This window comes from Oncorhynchus clarkii, chromosome 1 (assembly GCF_045791955.1).
Source record: "Oncorhynchus clarkii lewisi isolate Uvic-CL-2024 chromosome 1, UVic_Ocla_1.0, whole genome shotgun sequence".
NCBI lineage: Eukaryota > Metazoa > Chordata > Actinopteri > Salmoniformes > Salmonidae > Oncorhynchus > Oncorhynchus clarkii.
The window spans coordinates 91,526,162-91,538,256 of NC_092147.1; the positions used below are offsets into that span (position 1 = coordinate 91,526,162).

At 45.4% G+C, this 12,095-nt stretch overlaps 1 protein-coding gene across 1 annotated transcript in view; it reads left to right on the forward strand.

Moving 5' to 3' along the window:
* The first annotated feature begins 871 nt into the window (after positions 1-871).
* LOC139413898 (ankyrin-3-like) overlaps positions 872-12,095 on the forward strand; it is a 198,555-nt gene continuing 187,331 nt past the window's right edge. Inside the window, exons 1-2 of the mRNA XM_071161745.1 lie at positions 872-888; positions 993-1,601. Coding sequence (XP_071017846.1) covers positions 1,566-1,601 — 36 coding nt within the window. The 5' untranslated portion in view covers positions 872-888; positions 993-1,565. The remainder of the gene's footprint in view (positions 889-992; positions 1,602-12,095) is intronic.

The window sequence follows — 12,095 nt, forward strand, 5'->3', positions numbered from 1 at the left end:
TTTCACTGTCTCAAAGAGAGGGAGGCATTTACCTGTCTCAAAGAGAGGGAGGCATTTCACTGTCTCACAGAGAGGGAGGCATTTCACTGTCTCAAAGAGAGGGAGGCATTTCAAAATATCAGAATGAATTACTACTGACTGCATTGATTCAATTAATTAGGCTGGCGGCTGTTGGGGAGAAGGCTGTTTATGCTGCCAGACAGTGGTTTCTACCAGCCCAGTCGTGTCCAGTCCAGCAGTGGGTTGAGGGACCAGACCAAGCGGACTGATCAGGCAGCTCTCCATAATAAGTCTTCCCTAAGCTGGACCAGTTGACTTTGTGCTCAACTTCGCGGCATGGCTGACTGGTTCTCTATAGTGGTGGGTGGTTGAGCCGGGACGAGTGGGACTCGCTGACTGACTGGCTGGCTTACTGGCTGACTGGTTGACTAACTGGCAGACTGACTGGTTGACTACACGGCTGGCTGGCTGGCTGGCTGACTGACTGACTGGCTGTGGACTGCATTGTATAGAGAAAAGAGCTGATTAACCATATGGACCTGTGCAGAACAGATTCCAGACAGGGAGGCCAGTAGGGCCGGTCCAAACCAGCTGATTTTGCGCTGCTATTTTGGTCCCCCCTACGGATCATGCTGCACAGAGTGACTTGCGCCTACAAATATGGTAAGTAAGGGAGAGATCCCCAGCTCAGCTATGTAGAGGTGCTGTCTGTGGAGACAGCTGGGGGAAGGCTAGTGGTCACAGCACCGGTATCACTGTCAGGGAGCTATGAGGCTGGGGAGCTGTGAGGCTAGATACTGTCAGGGAGCTGTGAGGCTAGGTAGTGTCAGGGAGCTGTGAGGCTAGATACTGTCAGGGAGCTGTGAGGCTGGGGAGCTGTGAAGCTAGGTACTGTCAGGGAGCTGTGAGGCTGGGGAGCTGTGAAGCTAGATACTGTCAGGGAGCTGTGATGCTAGGTAGTTTCAGGGAGCTGTGAGGCTATGTAGTTTCAGGGAGCTGTGAGGCTAGGTAGTGTCAGGGAGCTGTGAAGCTAGGGAGCTGTGAGGCTAGGTAGTGTCAGAGAGCTGTGAGGCTAAGTAGTGTCAGAGAGCTGTGAGGCTAGGTGGTGTCAGGTTGAGACCAGTGTTAGCAGGCTAGGTAGTATCAGGTTGAGACCAGTGTTAGCAGGCTAGGTAGTGTCAGGTTGAGACCAGTGTTAGCAGGCTAGGTAGTGTCAGGTTGAGACCAGTGTTAGCAGGCTAGGTAGTATCAGGTTGGGACCAGTGTTAGCAGGCTAGGTAGTATCAGGTTGAGACCAGTGTTAGCAGGCTAGGTAGTATCAGGTTGAGACCAGTGTTAGCAGGTTAGGTAGTATCAGGTTGAGACCAGTGTTAGCAGGCTAGGTGGTATCAGGTTGGGACCAGTGTTAGCAGGCTAGGTAGTTCCATTGCTGTAGTGTCCTGGTCTCCAGAACTCGTCATGTTTCTTCCAGCCAGGTATTTTTAGCGCTGATATAATGTCTCTCTGCTTGGGCCAATCCCTGCGCTGCTAATTGACGACTCTGGTGTCACTCTCAAACAGGGAAAATGGCAGTGGAGGAGGGAGCAGAGTTGCTAGAAGCAGTAAGTGTTGACATTAAATTACTTTGTACTGTTTCACTCTCTGCATCACTACTCATTAGTTCTGACTGTAGGAATGTGTGGTGACATTGGCTGGTGTTGTGTAGTGACTTAGGGCTGAGAGATGGACCAGTGTCAGGGTAATAGATGTTACAGTGTTTACGGGACGGGACAGAGGACAAGCATGCTGCAGTATCGTGACGCATTGTGTGGCAGGGGCTTAGATTAGGACCCCGGAATGACTCAGAGATAAGGGAAAAGACTGTTTTATATTAGTGTGTTACTGTGGGGGACATGACTGTAGTAGATATGAACATTAACAGGGATGTTACTGTAGTAGATATGAACATTAACAGGGATGTTACTGTAGTAGATATGAATAGGGATGTTACTGTACTAGATATGAATAGGGATGTTACTGTAGTAGATATTAAAAGGGATGTTACTGTAGTAGATATGAACATTAATAGGGATGTTACTGTAGTAGATATGAACAGGGATGTTACTGTAGTAGATATGAACATTAACAGGGATGTTACTGTAGTAGATATTAAAAGGGATGTTACTGTAGTAGATATGAACATTAATAGGGATGTTACTGTAGTAGATATGAACAGGGATGTTACTGTAGTAGATATGAACATTAACAGGGATGTTACTGTAGTAGATATGAACAGGGATGTTACTGTAGTAGATATTAATAGGGATGTTACTGTAGTAGATATGAATAGGGATGTTACTGTAGTAGATATGAACATTAATAGGGATGTGACTGTAGTAGATATGAACATTAACAGGGATGTCACTGTAGTAGATATGAACAGGGATGTTACTGTAGTAGATATGAACATTAACAGGGATGTCACTGTAGTAGATATGAACAGGGATGTTACTGTAGTAGATATTAATAGGGATGTTACTGTAGTAGATATTAATAGCGATGTTACTGTAGTAGATATGAACAGGGATGTTACTGTAGTAGATATGAACATTAACAGGGATGTTACTGTAGTAGATATGAATAGGGATGTTACTGTATTAGATATGAATAGGGATGTTACTGTAGTAGATATTAACAGGGATGTTACTGTAGTAGATATGAATAGGGATGTTACTGTAGTAGATATTAATATGTATATCACCTGACTACAGTGGGAGATTGGAGAGAGGTGTATATCACCTGACTACAGTGGGAGATTGGAGAGAGGTGTATATCACCTGACTACAGTGGGAGATTGGAGAGAGGTGTATATCACCTGACTACAGTGGGAGATTGGAGAGAGGTGTATATCACATGGCTACAGTGGGAGGGAGATTTGAGAGAGGTGTATATCACCTGACTACAGTGGGAGATTGAAGAGAGGTGTATATCACCTGACTGCAGTGGGAGGGAGATTGGAGAGAGGTGTATATCACCTGACTACAGTGGGAGGGAGATTGGAGAGAGGTGTATATCACCTGACTACAGTGGGAGATTGGAGAGAGGTGTATATCACCTGACTACAGTGGGAGATTGGAGAGAGGTGTATATCACATGGTTACAGTGGGAGGGAGATTGGAGAGAGGTGTATATCACCTGACTACAGTGGGAGATTGGAGAGAGGTGTATATCACCTGACTACAGTGGGAGGGAGATTGGAGAGAGGGGTATATCACCTGACTACAGTGGGAGATTGAAGAGAGGTGTATATCACCTGACTACAGTGGGAGGGAGATTGGAGAGAGGTGTATATCACCTGACTACAGTCAGAGATTGGAGAGAGGTGTATATCACCTGACTACAGTGGGAGATTGGAGAGAGGTGTATATCACCTGACTACAGTGGGAGATTGAAGAGAGGTGTATATCACCTGACTACAGTGGGAGGGAGATTGGAGAGAGGTGTATATCACCTGACTACAGTGGGAGATTGGAGAGAGGTGTATATAACCTGACTACAGTGGGAGGGAGATTGGAGAGAGGTGTATATAACCTGACTACAGTGGGAGGGAGATTGGAGAGAGGTGTATATCACCTGACTACAGTGGGAGGGAGATTGGAGAGAGGTGTATATCACCTGACTACAGTGGGAGGGAGATTGGAGAGAGGTGTATATCACCTGACTACAGTGGGAGATTGGAGAGAGATGTATATCACATGGCTACAGTGGGAGGGAGATTTGAGAGAGGTGTATATCACCTGACTACAGTGGGAGATTGAAGAGAGGTGTATATCACCTGACTACAGTGGGAGGGAGATTGGAGAGAGGTGTATATCACCTGACTACAGTGGGAGGGAGATTGGAGAGAGGTGTATATCACCTGACTACAGTGGGAGATTGGAGAGAGGTGTATATCACCTGACTACAGTGGGAGATTGGAGAGAGGTGTATATCACCTGACTACAGTGGGAGATTGGAGAGAGGTGTATATCACATGGTTACAGTGGGAGGGAGATTGGAGAGAGGTGTATATCACCTGACTACAGTGGGAGATTGAAGAGAGGTGTATATCACCTGACTACAGTGGGAGGGAGATTGGAGAGAGGGGTATATCACCTGACTACAGTGGGAGATTGAAGAGAGGTGTATATCACCTGACTACAGTGGGAGGGAGATTGGAGAGAGGGGTATATCACCTGACTACAGTCAGAGATTGGAGAGAGGTGTATATCACCTGACTACAGTGGGAGATTGGAGAGAGGTGTATATCACCTGACTACAGTGGGAGATTGGAGAGAGGTGTATATCACCTGACTACAGTGGGAGATTGGAGGGAGGTGAATATCACCTGACTACAGTGGGAGATTGGAGAGAGGTGTATATCACCTGACTACAGTGGGAGGGAGATTGGAGAGAGGTGTATATCACCTGACTACAGTGGGAGGGAGATTGGAGAGAGGTGTATATCACCTGACTACAGTGGGAGGGAGATTGGAGAGAGGTGTATATCACCTGACTACAGTGGGAGATTGGAGAGAGGTGTATATCACCTGACTACAGTGGGAGGGAGATTGGAGAGAGGTGTATATCACCTGACTACAGTGGGAGGGAGATTGGAGAGAGGTGTATATCACCTGACTACAGTGGGAGATTGGAGAGAGGTGTATATAACCTGACTACAGTGGGAGATTGGAGAGAGGTGTATATCACCTGACTACAGTGGGAGGGAGATTGGAGAGAGGTGTATATCACCTGACTACAGTGGGAGGGAGATTGGAGAGAGGTGTATATCACCTGACTACAGTGGGAGGGAGATTGGAGAGAGGTGTATATCACCTAACTACAGTGGGAGATTGGAGAGAGGTGTATATCACCTGACTACAGTGGGAGATTGGAGAGAGGTGTATATCACCTGACTACAGTGGGAGGGAGATTGGAGAGAGGTGTATATCACCTGACTACAGTGGGAGATTGGAGAGAGGTGTATATCACATGGCTACAGTGGGAGGGAGATTTGAGAGAGGTGTATATCACCTGACTACAGTGGGAGATTGAAGAGAGGTGTATATCACCTGACTACAGTGGGAGGGAGATTGGAGAGAGGTGTATATCACCTGACTACAGTGGGAGTTTGGAGAGAGGTGTATATCACCTGACTACAGTGGGAGATTGGAGAGAGGTGTATATCACCTGACTACAGTGGGAGATTGGAGAGAGGTGTATATCACCTGACTACAGTGGGAGATTGGAGAGAGGTGTATATCACCTGACTACAGTGGGAGATTGGAGAGAGGTGTATATCACCTGACTACAGTGGGAGATTGGAGAGAGGTGGATATCACATGGCTACAGTGGGAGGGAGATTTGAGAGAGGTGTATATCACCTGACTACAGTGGGAGATTGAAGAGAGGTGTATATCACCTGACTACAGTGGGAGGGAGATTGGAGAGAGGTGTATATCACCTGACTACAGTGGGAGGGAGATTGGAGAGAGGTGTATATCACCTGACTACAGTGGGAGATTGGAGAGAGGTGTATATCACCTGACTACAGTGGGAGATTGGAGAGAGGTGTATATCACCTGACTACAGTGGGAGATTGGAGAGAGGTGTATATCACATGGTTACACTGGGAGGGAGATTGGAGAGAGGTGTATATCACCTGACTACAGTGGGAGATTGAAGAGAGGTGTATATCACCTGACTACAGTGGGAGGGAGATTGGAGAGAGGGGTATATCACCTGACTACAGTGGGAGATTGAAGAGAGGTGTATATCACCTGACTACAGTGGGAGGGAGATTGGAGAGAGGGGTATATCACCTGACTACAGTCAGAGATTGGAGAGAGGTGTATATCACCTGACTACAGTGGGAGATTGGAGAGAGGTGTATATCACCTGACTACAGTGGGAGATTGGAGAGAGGTGTATATCACCTGACTACAGTGGGAGATTGGAGGGAGGTGAATATCACCTGACTACAGTGGGAGATTGGAGAGAGGTGTATATCACCTGACTACAGTGGGAGGGAGATTGGAGAGAGGTGTATATCACCTGACTACAGTGGGAGGGAGATTGGAGAGAGGTGTATATCACCTGACTACAGTGGGAGGGAGATTGGAGAGAGGTGTATATCACCTGACTACAGTGGGAGATTGGAGAGAGGTGTATATCACCTGACTACAGTGGGAGATTGGAGAGAGGTGTATATCACCTGACTACAGTGGGAGGGAGATTGGAGAGAGGTGTATATCACCTGACTACAGTGGGAGATTGGAGAGAGGTGTATATAACCTGACTACAGTGGGAGATTGGAGAGAGGTGTATATCACCTGACTACAGTGGGAGGGAGATTGGAGAGAGGTGTATATCACCTGACTACAGTGGGAGGGAGATTGGAGAGAGGTGTATATCACCTGACTACAGTGGGAGGGAGATTGGAGCAAGGTGTATATCACCTGACTACAGTGGGAGGGAGATTGGAGAGAGGTGTATATCACCTAACTACAGTGGGAGATTGGAGAGAGGTGTATATCACCTGACTACAGTGGGAGATTGGAGAGAGGTGTATATCACCTGACTACAGTGGGAGGGAGATTGGAGAGAGGTGTATATCACCTGACTACAGTGGGAGATTGGAGAGAGGTGTATATCACATGGCTACAGTGGGAGGGAGATTTGAGAGAGGTGTATATCACCTGACTACAGTGGGAGATTGAAGAGAGGTGTATATCACCTGACTACAGTGGGAGGGAGATTGGAGAGAGGTGTATATCACCTGACTACAGTGGGAGTTTGGAGAGAGGTGTATATCACCTGACTACAGTGGGAGATTGGAGAGAGGTGTATATCACCTGACTACAGTGGGAGATTGGAGAGAGGTGTATATCACCTGACTACAGTGGGAGATTGGAGAGAGGTGTATATCACCTGACTACAGTGGGAGGGAGATTGGAGAGAGGTGTATATCACCTGACTACAGTGGTAGGGAGATTGGAGAGAGGTGTATATCACCTGACTACAGTGGGATATTGGAGGGAGGTGTATATCACCTGACTACAGTGGGAGATTGGAGAGAGGTGTATATCACCTGACTACAGTGGGAGATTGGAGAGAGGTGTATATCACCTGACTACATTGGGAGATTGGAGAGAGGTGTATATCACATGGCTACAGTGGGAGGGAGATTGGAGAGAGGTGTATATCACCTGACTACAGTGGGAGATTGAAGAGAGGTGTATATTACCTGACTACAGTGGGAGGGAGATTGGAGAGAGGTGTATATCACCTGACTACAGTGGGAGATTGGAGAGAGGTGTATATCACCTGACTACAGTGGGAGGGATATTGGAGAGAGGTGTATATCACCTGACTACAGTGGGAGATTGGAGAGAGGTGTATATCACCTGACTACAGTGGGAGGGAGATTGGAGAGAGGTGTATATCACCTGACTACAGTGGGAGGGAGATTGAAGAGAGGTGTATATCACCTGACTACAGTGGGAGGGAGATTGAAGAGAGGTGTATATCACCTGACTACAGTGGGAGATTGGAGAGAGGTGTATATCACCTGACTACAGTGGGAGGGAGATTGGAGAGAGGTGTATATCACCTGACTACAGTGGGAGATTGGAGAGAGGTGTATTTCACCTGACTACAGTGGGAGTTTGGAGAGAGGTGTATATCACCTGACTACAGTGGGAGGGAGATTGGAGAGAGTTGGACAGTTAAATAATAGTAATTTAGTTCCTGGTAGTTAGGGTTAGGGTCGTTCCTGGTAGTTAGGGTTAGGGTCGTTCCTGGTAGGTAGGGTTAGGGTCGTTCCTGGTAGTTAGGGTTATTGTCGTTCCTGGTAGGTAGGGTTAGGGTCGTTCCTGGTAGTTCTCACGAACAGAACATCAGCTGACCTTCTCACAGACCCAGTCATAGTAGTTAACTTCCTGTTTTCACAGTTTGATTACCAGGCAGAATGTACGTTTCCTACATAGTGCACTACTTCTGACCAGAGTCCTATGGGTTAGTAGTGCACTACTTCTGACCAGAGTCCTTTGGGTACGTAGTGCACTACTTCTGACCAGAGTCCTATGGGATAGTAGTGCACTACTTCTGACCAGAGTCCTATGGGTTAGTAGTGCACTATAAAGGGAATAGGGTGCCATTTGGGGCTTCACTTCCCAGTCTGATGGCTGATGTCTGTTGATATGCTGACCATCTACTGTATGGTATGATAACATGCTTTATGTGTTCTGATCTCATTATTCTCTAGCTACCTGCTGAATCGGTAGGGTCCATGCTTTATGTGGTCTGATCTCATTATCCTCTATCTACCCGCTGAATCGTTAGGGTCCATGTTTTATGTGGTCTGATCTCATTATTCTCTAGCTACCTGCTGAAACGTTAGGGTCCATGCTTTATGTGTTCTGATCTCATTATTCTCTAGCTACCCGCTGAATCGGTAGGGTTCATGCTTTTCAGGATGAAGCTTTAGTGTTTACAGCAGTTTACCACCTTGGGCTTTTCAGACACATGTTTCCTCCATTGTATCAGTTGCGGAGAAACAGCACAGAGAGCCCCACACAGAACCCCTGTCATGATGCTGTACTGTACTGGTAACCAGGACAACACTGCCAGACCAGCTGCATGCTTGGCTCTAGTAACTGTAAAGTCCCCTCAGAGAGCCCAACCCCTGTCATGATGCTGTACTATACTGGTAACCAGGACAACACTGCCAGACCAGCTGCATGCTTGGCTCTAGTAACTGTAAAGTCCCCTCAGAGAGCCCAACCCCTGTCATGATGCTGTACTATACTGGTAACCAGGACAACACTGCCAGACCAGCTGCATGCTTGGGTCTCGGTATGTAATGAAGACCGTTGTCTAGAACAACCAGAGGCCACACTGACCAGATGCATTGCAAACAGTCATAATAGATCACATCACTCAAATGTTATTGGTCACATGCGCCGAATACAACAGTTGTAGACTTTACAGTGAAATGCTTTCTTACAATCCGGTTCCCTTCTGTGAAGAGTTTAAAAGTAAGACAAATATTTTCTAAATAAAAAAGGAAATAGAAACACAATAAAAACAATTATGAGGCTATATACAGGAAGTATCAGGTAATAACATGGCTATATACAGGAAGTATCAGGTAATAACATGGCTATATACAGGAAGTATCAGGTAATAACATGGCAATATACAGGAAGTATCAGGTAATAACATGGCTATATACAGGAAGTATCAGGTAATAACATGGCTATATACAGGAAGTATCAGGTAATAACATGGCTATATACAGGAAGTATCAGGTAATAACATGGCTATATACAGGAAGTATCAGGTAATAACATGGCTATATACAGGAAGTACCATGGCTAATAACATGGCTATATACAGGAAGTATCAGGTAATAACATGGCTATATACAGGAAGTACCAGGTAATAACATGGCTATATACAGGAAGTACCAGGTAATAACATGGCTATATACAGGAAGTATCAGGTAATAACATGGCTATATACAGGAAGTATCAGGTAATAACATGGCTATATACAGGAAGTATCAGGTAATAACATGGCTATATACAGGAAGTACCAGGTAATACCATGGCTATATACAGGAAGTACCAGGTAATAACATGGCTATATACAGGAAGTACCAGGTAATAACATGGCTATATACAGGAGTACCAGGTAATAACATGGTTATATACAGGAAGTACCAGGTAATAACATGGCTATAGACAGGAAGTACCAGGTAATAACATGGCTATATACAGGAAGTACCAGGTAATAACATGGCTATATACAGGAAGTACCAGGTAATAACATGGCAATATACAGGAAGTATCAGGTAATAACATGGCTATATACAGGAAGTATCAGGTAATAACATGGCTATATACAGGAAGTATCAGGTAATAACATGGCTATATACAGGAAGTATCAGGTAATAACATGGCTATATACAGGAAGTATCAGGTAATAACATGGCTATATACAGGAAGTACCAGGTAATAACATGGCTATATACAGGAAGTACCAGGTAATAACATGGCAATATACAGGAAGTATCAGGTAATAACATGGCTATATACAGGAAGTATCAGGTAATAACATGGCTATATACAGGAAGTATCAGGTAATAACATGGCTATATACAGGAAGTACCAGGTAATAACATGGCTATATACAGGAAGTATCAGGTAATAACATGGCTATATACAGGAAGTATCAGGTAATAACATGGCTATATACAGGAAGTATCAGGTAATAACATGGCTATATACAGGAAGTATCAGGTAATAACATGGCTATATACAGGAAGTACCAGGTAATAACATGGCTATATACAGGAAGTATCAGGTAATAACATGGCTATATACAGGAAGTATCAGGTAATAACATGGCTATATACAGGAAGTACCAGGTAATAACATGGCTATATACAGGAAGTATCAGGTAATAACATGGCTATATACAGGAAGTATCAGGTAATAACATGGCTATATACAGGAAGTATCAGGTAATAACATGGCAATATACAGGAAGTATCAGGTAATAACATGGCTATATACAGGAAGTATCAGGTAATAACATGGCTATATACAGGAAGTATCAGGTAATAACATGGCTATATACAGGAAGTACCAGGTAATAACATGGCTATATACAGGAAGTACCAGGTAATAACATGGCAATATACAGGAAGTATCAGGTAATGACATGGCTATATAATGGAAGTATCAGGTAATAACATGGCTATATACAGGAAGTACCAGGTAATAACATGGCTATATACAGGAAGTACCAGGTAATAACATGGCAATATACAGGAAGTACCAGGTAATAACATGGCTATATACAGGAAGTACCAGGGAATAACATGGCTATATACAGAAAGTACCAGTACAGAGTCAATGTGCAGGGGCACCAGGTAGTTGAGGTAATTGAGGTAATACAGTATGATCATGTGGGTCGGGGTAAAAGTGGCAATCAGGATATAAAATAAACAGAGTAGCAGCAGCAGATGAAGAGTGTGGAAGTGTGTTCAGCAGTCTGATGGCTTGGGGATAGAAGCTGTTCAGCAGTCTAATGGCTTGGGGATAGAAGCTGTTCAGCAGTCTGATGGCTTGGGGATAGAAGCTGTTCAGCAGTCTAATGGCTTGGGGGTGCAGTCTAATGGATAGAAGCTGTTCAGCAGTCTAATGGCTTGGGGATAGAAGCTGTTCAGCAGTCTAATGGCTTGGGGATAGAAGCTGTTCAGCAGTCTAATGACTTGGGGGTAGAAGCTGTTCAGCAGTCTGATGGCTTGGGGATAGAAGCTGTTCAGCAGTCTAATGGCTTGGGGATAGAAGCTGTTCAGCAGTCTAATGAGCTGCAGTCTAATGACTTGGGGGTAGAAGCTGTTCAGCAGTTCAGCAGTCTGATGGCTGTTCAGCAGTCTAATGACTTGATAGAAGCTGTTCAGCAGTCTAATGGCAGTTAATGGGGATAGAAGCTGTTCAGCAGTCTAATGACTTGGGGGTAGAAGCTGTTCAGCAGTCTGATGGCTTGTTCAGCAGTCTAATGACTTGGGGGTAGAAGCTGTTCAGCAGTCTAATGGCTTGGGGATAGAAGCTGTTCAGCAGTCTGATGGCTTGGGGATAGAAGCTGTTCAGCAGTCTGATGGCTTGGGGGTAGAAGCTGTTCAGCAGTCTAATGACTTGGGGGTAGAAGCTGTTCAGCAGTCTGATGTCTTGGGGATAGAAGCTGTTCAGCAGTCTGATGGCTTGGGGGTAGAAGCTGTTCAGCAGTCTAATGGCTTGGGGGTAGAAGCTGTTCAGCAGTCTGATGGGTTGGGGATAGAAGCTGTTCAGCAGTCTGATGGCTTGGGGATAGAAGCTGTTCAGCAGTCTGATGGCTTGGGGGTAGAAGCTGTTCAGCTGTCTGATGGCTTGGGGATAGAAGCTGTTCAGCAGTCTGATGAGTGGGGGTACAAGCTGTTCAGCAGTCTAATGGCTTGGGGGTAGAAGCTGTTCAGCAGTCTGGCTTGGGGATAGAAGCTGTTCAGCAGTCTAATGGCTTGGGGATAG